This window comes from Oncorhynchus mykiss, chromosome 2, assembly GCF_057628025.1.
Source record: "Oncorhynchus mykiss isolate SJ-2025 chromosome 2, ASM5762802v1, whole genome shotgun sequence".
NCBI lineage: Eukaryota > Metazoa > Chordata > Actinopteri > Salmoniformes > Salmonidae > Oncorhynchus > Oncorhynchus mykiss.
The window spans coordinates 4,773,063-4,788,581 of NC_143023.1; the positions used below are offsets into that span (position 1 = coordinate 4,773,063).

General features: G+C 45.4%; 1 protein-coding gene across 11 annotated transcripts in view; it reads right to left on the reverse strand.

Moving 5' to 3' along the window:
- The window catches only part of LOC110512975 (protein MTSS 1), a 117,509-nt gene extending 106,940 nt beyond the window's left edge, over positions 1-10,569 (reverse strand). For 8 of the 11 annotated variants that reach the window (XM_090216274.1, XM_090216300.1, XM_090216260.1 and 5 more), the window contains exons 1-3: positions 9,505-10,103; positions 6,479-6,540; positions 47-120 (exon numbers count right to left, since the gene is read on the reverse strand). In XM_090216274.1, the coding sequence (XP_090072400.1) occupies positions 47-120; positions 6,479-6,540; positions 9,505-9,576 (208 nt within the window). In that variant the 5' untranslated portion in view covers positions 9,577-10,103. Of the gene's footprint in view, positions 1-46; positions 121-6,478; positions 6,541-9,504 lie in introns of all 11 variants that reach the window. The other 3 variants (XM_090216253.1, XM_090216290.1, XM_090216294.1) reach the window with 2 other exon arrangements.
- Positions 10,570-15,519: the final 4,950 nt, after the last annotated feature.

Consider the following 15,519-nt stretch of genomic DNA (forward strand, 5'->3'; position numbering starts at 1 on the left):
CCTCCTGCACCTCATCCCCCCCCCCCGAACGGGGACATGGTCCTACCTCGTGTGTTGGTGGCCAGGTCAGCCACTTTCTGAAAGGCATCCAGGAACGCTGCAGCTGCAACCACGGTCGCCCTGGAAACAGAAACAGAACCCAGCTGGTCACGTTTTGGCTCTTAACTGAAGTGAACACACATGTACCGACCAACCGACCGGGCACATGATTAGCCATGGGTAGCGTCCCAAACAGCGCCCTTATTCCCTATGGTGCAGTACGATACAAAAGTAGTTCACTTTTAGGGAATTTGGGAAGCAAATACTGTTGGGCCTGGTTGAAGCCTTGAGCTATCTCTATCTGAGATCTACTGTTGGGCCTGGTTGAAGCCTTGAGCTATCTCTATCTGAGATCTACTATTGGGCCTGGTTGAAGCCTTGAGCTATCTCTATCTGAGATCTACTGTTGGGCCTGGTTGAAGCCTTGAGCTATCTCTATCTGAGATCTACTGTTGGGCCTGGTTGAAGCCTTGAGCTATCTCTATCTGAGATCTACTGTTGGGCCTGGTTGAAGCCTTGAGCTATCTCTATCTGAGATCTACTGTTGGGCCTGGTTGAAGCCTTTAGCTATCTCTATCTGAGATCTACTGTTGGGCCTGGTTGTAGCCTTGAGCTATCTCTATCTGAGATCTACTGTTGGGCCTGGTTGAAGCCTTGAGCGATCTCTATCTGAGATCTACTGTTGGGCCTGGTTGAAGCCTTGAGCGATCTCTATCTGAGATCTACTGTTGGGCCTGGTTGTAGCCTTGAGCTATCTATATCTGAGATCTACTGTTGGGCCTGGTTGAAGCCTTGAGCGATCTCTATCTGAGATCTACTGTTGGGCCTGGTTGAAGCCTTGAGCTATCTCTATCTGAGAGCTACTGTTGGGCCTGGTTGTAGCCTTGAGCTATCTCTATCTGAGATCTACTGTTGGGCCTGGTTGAAGCCTTGAGCTATCTCTATCTGAGATCTACTGTTGGGCCTGGTTGAAGCTTTGAGCTATCTCTATCTGAGATCTACTGTTGGGCCTGGTTGAAGCCTTGAGCTATCTCTATCTGAGATCTACTGTTGGGCCTGGTTGAAGCCGTTAGCTATCTCTATCTGAGATCTACTGTTGGGCCTGGTTGAAGCCTTTAGCTATCTCTATCTGAGATCTACTGTTGTTTCAAGGGAAATGGCCAGGAGCTGCTAGTTATTATAGCGTTATTAGGCCTATACTGTTAGCTGACGTTCATTCACAACAAGACAATAAGAATGTGTTTCCTCTCTGTCTGTCTGGCCACGGGCCTCACTTTAACATCTCTGTTAATGACCCTTAATGACCGTGATAACAGGCAGAGATAGGGTCTACAGCGTTCAGCTTTTCATCACAGTGGAACTAGAAGTCTGAATGGCGAGGCTGTTGAAATGTTTGGAATGTCTTGTCTGGTCTGCAGTGTGCGGAAAGGAGCCGTCTGAAATCTAGGTAGCTCATCAGAGTCCCTGTGCTTTGACTGCTGAGGTACGTCACGTGATTCAGATCTCAGGGTCAGGGCTAGTCAGACCTAGGCAGGGCTGTTAACGAGTCGTCTTGGATATCAGCAGGAGTTTCTCTGTGACGCACACACACACACACACACGCGATTGTTAACTGGTCTTGGATTACATCAACATGGGATGGGAGTACTATCAGTCTCCAGGCTATGTGACGCAAACAAAACCAGAAACCGTGTACTATGCAAACACACTACACACGAACACACCTCTGGAACACTGAGAACAATGCCAGTAGTCATGGTGACTGTAGTTGACGTAGATCTGTAAACACATGTGTCTGTCAGACCAGTAAGGCCTAGAGCTTAGCTGATGATAACAGTGACAGTAGGTGACGGAGATCTGTAAACACATGTGTCTGTCAGACCAGTAAGGCATGCCTCGAGCTCAGCTGATGATAACAGTGACAGTAGGTGAAGGAGATCTGTAAAACATTGGTTTCAGCGTGTCATCTTAGCGTGCTGAGGACTTACGCAGCTCTGCTTGGTCATTAAACATACGTTCAAGTACAACGATGTTCCAAATGGCAACTGATCCCCTACATTAAGTGCACTTGTTTTGACCAGGGCCCCACACTAGATCGGGGTGGTTGGACAACATGGTCTACACGACAGACCACACAGAGGCCATGGAGAAGTGGCCATATTGACTGTCCTGTTACAGAATGTACGGGCCAAATGTCACCCTCTTTCCTACAGATGTAGTCAGAAGTTTACATACAGTGGGGGACAAAAGTATTTAGTCAGCCACCAATTGTGCAAGTTCTCCCACTTAAAAAGATGAGAGAGGCCTGTAATTTTCATCATAGGTACACTTCAACTATGACAGACAAAATGAGAAAGAATAATCCAGAAAATCACATTGTAGGATTTTTTATGAATTTATTTGCAAATTATGGTGGAAAATAAGTATTTGGTCACCTACAAACAAGCAAGATTTCTGGCTCTCACAGACCTGTAACTTCTTCTTTAAGAGGCTCCTCTGTCCTCCACTCGTTACCTAAGTAAATATAAATACTAATACTATATAAGATAAATACTGTTAAACCTGTTTCATTCAGCATCTTCACAAGGTCCTTTGCTGTTGTTCTAGGATTGATTTGCACTTTTTGCACAAAAGTACGTTCATCTCTAGGAGACAGAACGAGTCTCCTTCCTGATTGGTATGACGGCTGCGTGGTCACATGGTGTTTATACCTGCATACTATTGTTTGTACCTTCAGGCATTTGGAAATTGCTCCCAAGAATGAACCAGACTTGTGGAGGTCTACAATTTCTTTCCTGAGGTCTTGGCTGATTTCTTTTGATTTTCCCATGATGTCAAGCAAAGAGGCACTGAGTTTGAAGATAGGCCTTGAAATACATCCACAGGTACACCTCCAATTGACTCAAATGATGTCAATTAGCCTATCAGAAGCTTCTAAAGCCATGACATAATTTTCCGGAATTTTCCAAGCTGTTTAAAGGCACAGTCAACTTAGTGTATGTAAACTTCTGACCCACTGGAATTGTGATACAGTGAATTATAAGTGAAATAATCTGTCTGTAAACAATTGTTGGAAAAATTACTTGTGTCATGCACAAAGTAGATGTCCTAACCGACTTGCCAAAACTATAGTTTGTTAACAAGAAATTTGTAGAGTGGTTGAAAAACGAGTTTTAATGACTCCAAGCTAAGTTTATGCAAACTTCCGACTTCAACTGTATATAGGGCACTACTTTAATGGGCCCTGGTCAAAAGTAGTGCCCTATATAGGGAATAGGGTGTGATTTGGGATGTAGAGTCTGTCCCAGAACAACAGAATTCTTTATCAACTCAAAAGGTATACGTCTGATATGAAATGACTAACATCCGTTTGACCAGAAATGAACAACACTGTCCTTGTCAACCTGTAATGGTATTACCACAGACTGTGTTGTAGCGGGTTGGAGCTAACCACTACACACAAGGGTATGTTGCTAGTCTCTTGTGGAAAAATACACACACACACACACACATGCACTCGCCCACACACACACAAAAAGACACACACTCTCCACAAGCACATTCCATTATATTTAAAGGGAGAGGGGAGCCACTACAGGGGAAACCTCTGGTTGTGTTAGTCTCTGTTGGATACTACTGTGCACTATATAGTAAATAGAATGCAATTTGGGACGTGCACATACTGTGATTACACAACAACCAAATATTATCTGAAACATTATGTTGGGGGAAGTTATAATAAAAAAAACATTTTGCTACGAAAAAGCAACGAATGGATTTAAACACTATAATTAGATAACTTCCTAGAAGGCAGTGTGGAAGAGGACAGCTAAATGACAGAGCACTTAACCCTCCCCTAACATTATTACAGAGTAAGACACACTGCCTTTCAGCCTGTCTTCCAATTCTACCCAGCAGAGATCACCAGAGAGGTGGGTAGAGGTAGTAGCTAGACTGGGTGATTCTACCCAACAGAGATCACCAGAGAGGTGGGTAGAGGTAGTAGCTAGACTGGGTGATTCTACCCAGCAGAGATCACCAGAGAGGTGGGTAGAGGTAGTAGCTAGACTGGGTGATTCTACCCAACAGAGATCACCAGAGAGGTGGGTAGAGGTAGTAGCTAGACTGGGTGATTCTACCCAACAGAGATCACCAGAGAGGTGGGTAGAGGTAGTAGCTAGACTGGGTGATTCTACCCAACAGAGATCACCAGAGAGGTGGTAGAGGTAGTAGCTAGACTGGGTGATTCTACCCAACAGAGATCACCAGAGAGGTGGGTAGAGGTAGTAGCTAGACTGGGTGATTCTACCCAACAGAGATCACCAGAGAGGTGGGTAGAGGTAGTTGCTAGACTGGGTGATTCTACCCAACAGAGATCACCAGAGAGGTGGGTAGAGGTAGTAGCTAGACTGGGTGATTCTACCCAACAGAGATCACCAGAGAGGTGCGTAGAGGTAGTAGCTAGACTGGGTGATTCTACCCAACAGAGATCACCAGAGAGGTGGGTAGAGGTAGTAGCTAGACTGGCTGATTCTACCCAACAGAGATCACAAGAGAGGTGGGTAGAGGTAGTAGCTAGACTGGGTGATTCTACCCAACAAAGATCACCAGAGAGGTGGGTAGAGGTAGTAGCTAGACTGGGTGATTCTACCCAGCAGAGATCACCAGAGAGGTGGGTAGAGGTAGTAGCTAGACTGGGTGATTCTACCCAGCAGAGATCACCAGAGAGGTGGGTAGAGGTAGTAGCTAGACTGGGTGATTCTACCCAGCAGAGATCACCAGAGAGGTGGGTAGAGGTAGTAGCTAGACTGGGTGATTCTACCCAGCAGAGATCACCAGAGAGGTGGGTAGAGGTAGTAGCTAGACTGGGTGATTCTACCCAGCAGAGATCACCAGAGAGGTGGTAGAGGTAGTAGCTAGACTGGGTGATTCTACCCAGCAGAGATCACCAGAGAGGTGGGTAGAGGTAGTAGCTAGACTGGGTGATTCTACCCAGCAGAGATCACCAGAGAGGTGGGTAGAGGTAGTAGCTAGACTGGGTGATTCTACCCAACAGAGATCACCAGAGAGGTGGGTAGAGGTAGTAGCTAGACTGGGTGATTCTACCCAACAGAGATCACCAGAGAGGTGGGTAGAGGTAGTAGCTAGACTGGGTGATTCTACCCAACAGAGATCACCAGAGAGGTGGGTAGAGGTAGTAGCTTGACCAGTGTTTTAGTGGGACATCTCAGCCCTCAAATGAACAGACTCAGAGAGGACAATGGGGCAGAACTAGACCCGACACAGTTTCTTATTTTCCTTCTAGAGACATCTATCCTGCTTATTTATTTATGCATTTGTGTGTACTTTTTACCTCTTTTTCTCCCTAATTTCGTGGAATCAAATTGGTAGTTACAGTCTTGTCCCATCGCTGCAACTCCCCTACGGACTCGGAAGAGGCGAAGGTTGAGAGCCGTGCGTCCTCCGAAACACGATCCTGCCAAGCCGCACTGCTTCTTGACACACTGCTTGCCTTAACCCGGAAACCAGCCGCACCAATGTGTCGGAGGACACACCGTCCAGCTGGCGACTGAAATCAGCTTGCAGGCGCCCAGCCCACCACAAGCAGTCACTAGAGCGCAATGGGACAAGGAAATCCCGTCCGGCCAAACCCTTCCCTAATCCGGACGACGCTGAGCCAATTGTGCGCCGCCTCATGGGCGACACAACCTGGGATCGAACCCGAGGCAGTGCCTCAAGCGAAGCAGTGCCTAACAGGCTGACTACACCGCACATATCGCATGCACTGCAAAATAAATTCTGACATCTATATTATTAAATTATTGCACCCACACTGCTCGCGCGCAAACGAGCGTCTGCGTTGCCAAGGGCTAAAATAGAAGTCAGTTCTATTTCTGACGCAGATCAAGCTGCAAGTCCTGCCTCTCCCATTTCCTCATTGGTTTATAGAAGCAGGTACCCACGTGCAATCTCCTTATTGGTTATACCCACGTGGGTGACTGAAAATGAACGAGGTCAGTGGCGGTAATGCACCTAATTTATGAAAGTTGCCAATCGCAACATAAAGTCAAGAGAAGAAAAGGCCTGGAAGGAGGAGAGATGACTAGAAACGATTCGGTAGCAACTACACCGTAGCTCAACCACAGCTGCTCTACAGATCTCAGATAGGTGGGTAGAGGTTGGAGGTTGGGGCGGAACCAATAACGATGGACACTTATTGGACAGCTCTTTTCTAGGACTTATCCTACAGCATGACACTTATTAAGGGTCTATACCTGTGGTAATAATGTGATGGTCCTGACTGTGGTCTAAGGGTCTATACCTGTGGTAATAATGAGATGGTCCTGACTGTGGTCTAAGGGTCTACCTGTGGTAATAATGAGATGGTCCTGACTGTGGTCTAAGGGTATATACCTGTGGTAATAATGAGATGACTCACCTGAGTTGAGATTGTAGTTTCCCAGCCTTGCTGATAAAGTCTTCCCAGATGGGGTAGCTGTTCTGTGGAAACAAACACAAAGTACAGGAATATCAGAACATCTTGTTTTCCCTGAGCACAACATCTGTCAGAAACACAAAACAACATGATAACAAAACACACACACAGAAAAAACACTTTTTTTAAACCTTGGTCGTCCCATTGAGGTAAAAAAAAACTTGCTATTTTCCAAGCCAGATCTGCTCCTCAAAGTGACGATGGACTAACCTATTAGACTTTATATTGACTATATTTTGTGAACACACAGTAATAAACACACAGTAATGAAAACACAGTAATAAACACAGAGTAATGAACACTACCGGCCAAACCCTCCCTAAACCGGACGACGCTAGGCCAATTGTGCGTCGCCCCACGGACCTCCCCGATCGCGGCCGATTGCGACAGAGCCTGGGCGCGAACCCAGAGTCTCTGGTGGCACAGCTACTGCTACGACTGCGCCACCCGGGAGGCCCTCAACAGCACCTTTCCAACCTCAGGGGGCTGAAGAAATTTGGCTTAACACCTAAAACCCTCACAAACGTTTACAGATGCACAATTGAGAGCATCCTGTCGGGCTGTATCACCGCCTGGTACGGAAACTGCACCGCCCACAACCGCAAAGCTCTCCAGAGGGTGGTGCGGTCTGCCCAGCGCATTACTGGGCTGTATCACCGCCTGGTACGGAAACTGCACCGCCCACAACCGCAAAGCTCTCCAGAGGGTGGTGCAGTCTGCCCAGCGCATTACTGGGGGCAAACTTTCCGCCCTCCTGGACACCTACACCACCCAATGCCATAGGAAGGCCAAAAAGATCATCAAGGACAACAACCACCCGATGCCACAGGAAGGCCAAAAAGATCACCAAGGACAACAACCACCCGATGTCATAGGAAGGCCAAAAAGATCATCAAGGACAACAACCACCCGATGCCAAAGGAAGGCCAAAAAGATCATCAAGGACAACAACCACCCGATGCCACAGGAAGGCCAAAAAGATCATCAAGGACAACAACCACCCAAACCACTGCCTGTTCGCCCCGCTATAATCCAGAAGGCGAGGTCAGTACAGGTGCATCATAGCAGGGACCGAGTGACTGAAAAACAGCTTCTATCTCAAGGTCATCAGACTGCTAAACAATAATCTCCAGCACATCAGAGGCGGCTGCCTATAGGCATAGATTAGGAATCACTGGCCACTATAAGGAAATGAAACACTAGCCATTTTAATAATGTCTCTGTATCTAGCATTACTCATCTCATATGTATAAACTGTACTCTAAACTATTCTACGGTATCTTAGACACTTTAATTGTGTGTAAATATAGCATCACCCATCTCATATGTATATACTGTATTCTATACTATTCTACGGTATCTTAGTCACTTAAATTGTGTGTAAATATTGAAACACCCATCTCATATGTATATACTGTATTCTATACTATTCTACGGTATCTTAGTCACTTAAATTGTGTGTAAATATTGCATCACCCATCTCATGTGTATATACTGTATTCTATACTATGTCACTGTATCCTAGTCACTTTAATTGTGTGTAAATATTGAAACACCCATCTCATGTGTATATACTGTATTCTATACTATTCTACGGTATCTTAGTCACTTTAATTGTGTGTAAATATTGAAACACCCATCTCATATGTATATACTGTATTCTATACTATTCTACGGTATCTTAGTCACTTAAATTGTGTGTAAATATTGCATCACCCATCTCATGTGTATATACTGTATTCTATACTATGTCACTGTATCCTAGTCACTTTAATTGTGTGTAAATATTGAAACACCCATCTCATGTGTATATACTGTACTCTATACTATGTCACTGTATCCTAATCACTTTAATTGTGTGTAAATATTGCATCACCCATCTCATGTGTATATACTGTACTCTATACTATGTCACTGTATCCTAGTCCAATGCTGCTCTGACATATGTGTATAGATATCCTTAATCCATTCCTTACTTAGATTTACCTGTATTTTGGGTATATGTTGTGAAACTGTTAGATATTACTGCACTGTCGGAGCTAGAAGCACAAGCATTTCGCTACACCCGCAATAACATCTGCTAAACACGTGTAGGTGACCAATAAAATGTGATTGGAGTTGAGTAGTGTAATAGTCAGACTACGCTGCCATCCGGGAGGCCGAGGAGAAGATAAGTAAGGATGCTGTGTCTGAAAATGATTTGTAGCATTAGTGACCTTAGGAATGTCACCCTGTGTAACACTATACCGCCATAACACAGGAGACAGAGAGAGTGAGTGAGAGTGGGAGAGAGAGAGTGAGAGTGGAGAGAGGAGAGAAAGAGAGAGGAGAAAAAGAGAGAAGAGAGAAAGAGAGAGGAGAGAAAGAGAGGAGAGAAAGAGAGAAAGAGGAGAGAAAGAGAAAGAGAGAGAGAAAGGAGAGAAAGAGAGAGATAGAGAAAGAGAGAGCGAAACACACACCCATACAAACACACACAGCTCCTTAGCATCAGTAGCCGATTAATATTTCAAGAGCCTTGAAGGCAGAGACCTCCTGCTGAACAATAACCTAGATACCCACAGCAACAATAGATTCAGAGGTGAAGAATATAGATTTTATAGCATAACAGTGCATTTGACATTTGAAGAAAACACCCAAGCCTCATCCATGGATAACCCCGATCTAGTATTTTTGTTTGCCTCCATAAACTTCAGTCATTTGGCTTCATAGCTCTCAGTTCGGCCTGAAGAGAAAGCAAGCAGCTCGCCATGACATGATGATGATGCATGCCTTGTCATTATCTGAAACAAGTGTCAAAAAATAACTGACAGCCAGTTAACATTATCTACTTAGCTATTAGCTAACCTTAGTGGCCATTCCTACAGGTTACTGAATGAGTTAATATGGAGTTAGATAAGTAGCTATTAGCTATCTATCTCATGTACACTGTTATAAACACAATGATTCAGAACGGGATAGGTTTGACTTACTTTCATGTCGCCTATCACACTCTGGAAAAGTCCCCCCAGTGCACTGCATTCCTTCTCAATAACAGACTCCATTTTTCTGGACAACTGAGTAACTGGTCAGTCTGACGGTCAAGCTGGACAGCTCCTGAACTTAAGAGTTGAAAGAAAACCTCGGGCTCTTTGAATAAAAATCCTCGGCTATTTGAATACAAATAATTTCGCTTTAGTTAACTATTCACCCAACGAGTGGAAAAGAGCTTGACTTGATGCAGAAACGAATAAAAACCCGCTCCAGCCTATATATAGGCTGGTTCGGCTCAGTCAAAAGCTCTCGGACAAGAGGTGAGACTGAGAGAAGAATAGTCGCTGACGAGATTTAAAACCCAATCGCTTCTCCACTCCCGGTCCATGATTCTCCAAATGACACAATTCCCGAAACGTCCTATTCCTATACAATATGTATAGATATAGATCCGATAGTCTCTGGATATTCAACGTAAACAACAAAATGATCTACTCAAGCACATTCCAACAACAGCTCCGTCTCAGAAGCTCAATGTATTACAACGCAATTTCAGCTGGTCGAGTCTGGAGACTATGCGAAGATCTCACTCAATTCAAACATACTCCTCGCGTCCTCTCTGCTCTCTCCTCGTCTCCTTCTCAAAGCCCATTGGAGGAGAAGGTAAGAGGGGCGGGACCTCTGACTTTCTCATCCAATGGGTTTAGAGAAGGAGACGACGGGAGCGCAGAGAGGACGCGAGGAGTATACTATCTTCCCTAAAGGTACAGAGCGCATACCCGAATAGCGAAATTGCACCCCCCTCCTGGCTTTGACGCGTGTGTTGGCTTCTTGCCTTTTTGCTCGAGATAGTTTATAAAAGGAACTACTGACTGATTTCTATCTTTCTCAACTCATCATAACTGCTATTTAAAACGGGAGAGAATATTATTTCCGGTTTAGCAACAAAATTGTTCATGGAAATCTACAAAAACACTATACTCACACTCACACACACTAACTACACTGACACTCTCACACAAAACCTACTACACACATTCAAATACTGCGTTCAAAACAACTGTGAACTCGGAAAAATACGAGGTCAAATCATGACGTCATTGAGCTTCAGGCCCGAGTTCCCGAGATGGAATTCCTAGTTGGAATTTCAAATTCAAATTGATTTTTGACACTCGGAGCTCGTTTTTTTCCCCCGAGTTCACAGCAGTGGCGATTTTAGCATGTAAATATTGGTGAGGCAAACCATTTTTATTTTGTATTTATTTATGCCAGCAAAGCCACTACACAACACTACACAATACATTAATTGCACTATAACGGTGACATACAGTGGTGTGTAGTGCTTAAGTAAAACATACTTTAAAGTACTACTTAAGTAGTTTTTTTGAGTATCTGTACTTTACTTTACTATTTATATTTTGTATTACTTTTACTTTTACTTCACTACATTCCTGAAGGAAATAATAACATAGCTAATATGGCTGATTTGCTTAACCTTTTACGGCTGCTGTCTCTGTACAGGGATCAACATCAGTGGACATTTCAGAGTGACAACTAATAGTACTCGATACAACTCAAACTTTCATTAAAACACACATGCAGGGTACTCAATTAGAGCTACACTCGTTGTGAATCTAGCCAGCATGTCAGATTTTTTAAATGCTTTTCGGCGAAAGCATGAGAAGCTATTATCTGATAGCATGCAACCCCCGAAATACCCAAAGGGGACGTAAACAAAATAATTAGCGTAGCAGGCGCTACACAAAACGCAGAAATAAAATATAAAACATTCATTACCTTTGACGAGCTTCTTTGTTGGCACTCCTATATGTCCCATAAACATCACAATTGGGTATTTTTTTCGATTAAATCCGTCCATGTACACCCAAAATGTCCATTTATGAAGCCCGTCTGATCCATGAAAAAGCACCGTTCCAAAACGCAACGTCATTTTTTTAAATTAAAAAAGTTGCCTATAAACTTTGACAAAACACTTCAAACTACTTTTGTAACCCAACTTTAGGTATTAGTAAACGTTAATAATCGATCAAATTGATCACGGGGCGATCTGTATTCACTAGCAGCACGCTATACAAATGTGGTTTCTATTGACAATTGACATGTACAAACTATGGCATAAGGGGACAACGAGCGGATAAGAGGCAATCCGTAATTTCGATTAAGACCTTCATTACGAAGGTCTTAGTGAGTGAGCTGGGACGGATGTTGTCAATATAACCATTTGTTCAACACCTTTGAAATGTACAGCGACAGAATTCAGAACATGGGCCATTCTTACAGTATTCTCCCTGTACACCAAGTCAGAGCCATAGGATAAATAAAGGCATATATTTTTTTATTTTACCTTTATTTAAACTAGGCAAGTCAGTTAAGAACAAATTAGCTTCACTCTTGCGTATTTTATTTGCCTTTGTCGTGTGTTAATATTATTTTTGTTTAACTTGGCATCATTGGGTTGTATTCTGGGTCATGTGACAAATACTATTTATTTTGTAGTGGAGGGGGGCAACAACATTAACAAACGTGTGGTCCTGAGCAAAGGCTCATTGTTCAGATTTGAAGGGGTCTAGTGACATCTAGTGGCCAACACATGCATAGCCTGTGAGGTGGTTTATGGAAACACAATTTCACCTGCATTTGGAAAACAGTATAAAAGTGGGACAAAGAGTACAATTGTGTAGGCATTGGGGTAAAAATCAGGACAAGCATTTTGCAAGGCATGAGGTTTCCCCCAAGACTAATGGTTTGTCTGGACGGGCTCATTTCAGACACATAAAACTAGTGCTTGTCTCCCTTCACCAACAGATGTCTCCCTAGACTTTGAAAACGGACTCGTCACAAGTGCAAGTTGGGATCCTTGGGACATACATACCATAAACCCTAACCCTAACCATAACCCCTATCCCATCCTACCCTTACCTAACCTTAACCATAACCCCTATCCCATCCTACCCTTACCTAACCTTAACCATAACCTTTGGTATTTGGTATGTTATTAGGATTCCCAATTAGCTGTTGAGAGAGCAGCAGCTACTCTTCCTGGGGTCCAACACAGAACATGAAACATGACATAATACAGAACATTATTAGACAGCAGCTCAAGGACAGAACTACGTCAACACCTTAATAACCCTTAACCCTTAACCATTTTAAATATCAACTTCAACGGGGTGACGTCAGAGTTGGGACATCCCAAGGATCCCGTTTAGAACATGTCTCATGTTACACAAAACGTTTAGGCTACATAATGTGACTTTTCTATGTACATGGATGACACAGGTCAAACTTAACCAGTCGTCTATTAGACCGTCCACTCCAAAGAGCAGGCGATGTAGACCTATTCATGGAAACCAGAAGCAGTTAGCTTGTCTGTCTAGACTGAGACAGAGAGCAGACGATGTAGACCTATTCATGGAAACCAGAAGCAGTTAGCTTGTCTGTCTAGACTGAGACAGAGAGCAGGCGATGTAGACCTATTCATGGAAACCAGAAGCAGTTAGCTTGTCCGTCTAGACTGAGACAGACAGCAGGCTTGTCCGTCTAGACTGAGACAGAGAGTAGGCTTGTCCGTCTAGACTGAGACAGAGAGTAGGCTTGTCCGTCTAAACTGAGACAGACAGCAGGCTTGTCCGTCTAGACTGAGACAGAGAGTAGGCTTGTCCGTCTAGACTGAGACAGAGAGTAGGCTTGTCCGTCTAGACTGAGACAGAGAGTAGACTGAGACAGAGAGCAGGCTTGTCTGTCTAGACTGAGACAGAGAGTAGGCTTGTCTGTCTAGACTGAGACAGAGAGTAGGCTTGTCCGTCTAGACTGAGACAGAGAGTAGGCTTGTCCGTCTAGACTGAGACAGAGAGTAGACTGAGACAGAGAGCAGGCTTGTCCGTCTAGACTGAGACAGAGAGTAGGCTTGTCCGTCTAGACTGAGACAGAGAGTAGGCTTGTCCATCTAGACTGAGACAGAGAGTAGGCTTGTCCGTCTAGACTGAGACAGAGAGTAGGCTTGTCCGTCTAGACTGAGACAGAGAGTAGGCTTGTCCGTCTAGACTGAGACAGAGAGTAGGCTTGTCTGTCTAGACTGAGACAGAGAGTAGGCTTGTCCGTCTAGACTGAGACAGAGAGTAGGCTTGTCCATCTAGAATGAGACAGAGCGTAGGCTTGTCTGTCTAGACTGAGACAGAGGGTAGGCTTGTCTGTCTAGACTGAGACAGAGAGTAGGCTTGTCTGTCTAGACTGAGACAGGGAGTAGGCTTGTCCGTATAGACTGAGACAGAGAGTAGGCTTGTCTGTCTAGACTGAGACAGAGAGTAGGCTTGTCCGTCTAGACTGAGACAGAGAGTAGGCTTGTCCGTCTAGACTGAGACAGAGAGTAGACTGAGACAGAGAGCAGGCTTGTCCGTCTAGACTGAGACAGAGAGTAGGCTTGTCCGTCTAGACTGAGACAGAGAGTAGGCTTGTCCGTCTAGACTGAGACAGAGAGTAGGCTTGTCCGTCTAGACTGAGACAGAGAGTAGGCTTGTCCGTCTAGACTGAGACAGAGAGTAGGCTTGTTTGTCTAGACTGAGACAGAGAGTAGGCTTGTCCGTCTAGACTGAGACAGAGAGTAGGCTTGTCCGTCTAGAATGAGACAGAGCGTAGGCTTGTCTGTCTAGACTGAGACAGAGAGTAGGCTTGTCTGTCTAGACTGAGACAGAGAGTAGGCTTGTCTGTCTAGAATGAGACAGGGAGTAGGCTTGTCCGTATAGACTGAGACAGAGAGTAGGCTTGTCTGTCTAGACTGAGACAGAGAGTAGGCTTGTCCGTCTAGACTGAGACAGAGAGTAGGCTTGTCCGTATAGACTGAGACAGAGAGTAGACTGAGACAGAGAGCAGGCTTGTCCGTCTAGACTGAGACAGAGAGTAGGCTTGTCCGTCTAGACTGAGACAGAGAGTAGGCTTGTCCGTCTAGACTGAGACAGAGAGTAGGCTTGTCCGTCTAGACTGAGACAGAGAGTAGGCTTGTCCGTCTAGACTGAGACAGAGAGTAGGCTTGTCCGTCTAGACTGAGACAGAGAGTAGGCTTGTCTGTCTAGACTGAGACAGAGAGTAGGCTTGTCCGTCTAGACTGAGACAGAGAGTAGGCTTGTCCGTCTAGAATGAGACAGAGCGTAGGCTTGTCTGTCTAGACTGAGACAGAGAGTAGGCTTGTCTGTCTAGACTGAGACAGAGAGTAGGCTTGTCTGTCTAGACTTAGACAGGGAGTAGGCTTGTCCGTATAGACTGAGACAGAGAGTAGGGTTGGCTGGTCCTCCTCTAGGGGGGTAGCTGGTCCTCCTATATGAGGTAGCTGGTTCTCCTCTAGGGAGGTAGCAGGTCCTCCTCTAGGGAGGTAGCTGGTCCTCCTCTAGGGAGGTAGCTGGTTCTTCTCTAGGGAGGTAGCTGGTCCTCCTCTAGGGAGGTAGCTGGTCCTCCTCTAGGGAGGTAGATGGTTCTCCTCTAGGGAGGTAGCTGGTTCTCCTCTAGGGAGGTAGCTGGTCCTCCTCTAGGGGGTAGATGGTTCTCCTCTAGGGAGGTAGCAGGTCCTCAAATAGGGAGGTAGCTGGTCCTCCTCTAGGGAGGTAGCTGGTCCTCCTCTAGGGAGGTAGCTGGATCTCCTCTTCGGGGGTAGCTGGTCCTCCTCTAGGGGGTAGCTGGTCCTCCTCTAGGGGGGTAGCTGGTCCTCCTCTAGGGGGGTAGCTGGTCCTCCTCTAGGGGGTAGCTGGTCCTCCTCTAGGCGGGTAGCTGGTCCTCAAATAGGGAGGTAGCTGTTCCTCCTCTAGGGGGTAGCTGGTCCTCCTCTAGGGAGGTAGCTGGTCCTCCTATAGGGGGGTAGCTGGCCCTCCTCTAGGGGGGTAGCTGGTCCTCCTCTAGGGGGTAGCTGGTCCTCCTCTAGGGGGTAGCTGGTCCTCCTCTAGGGGGTAGCTGGTCTTCCTCTAAGGGGGTAGCTGGTCCTCCTCTAGGGGGGTAGCTGGTCCTCT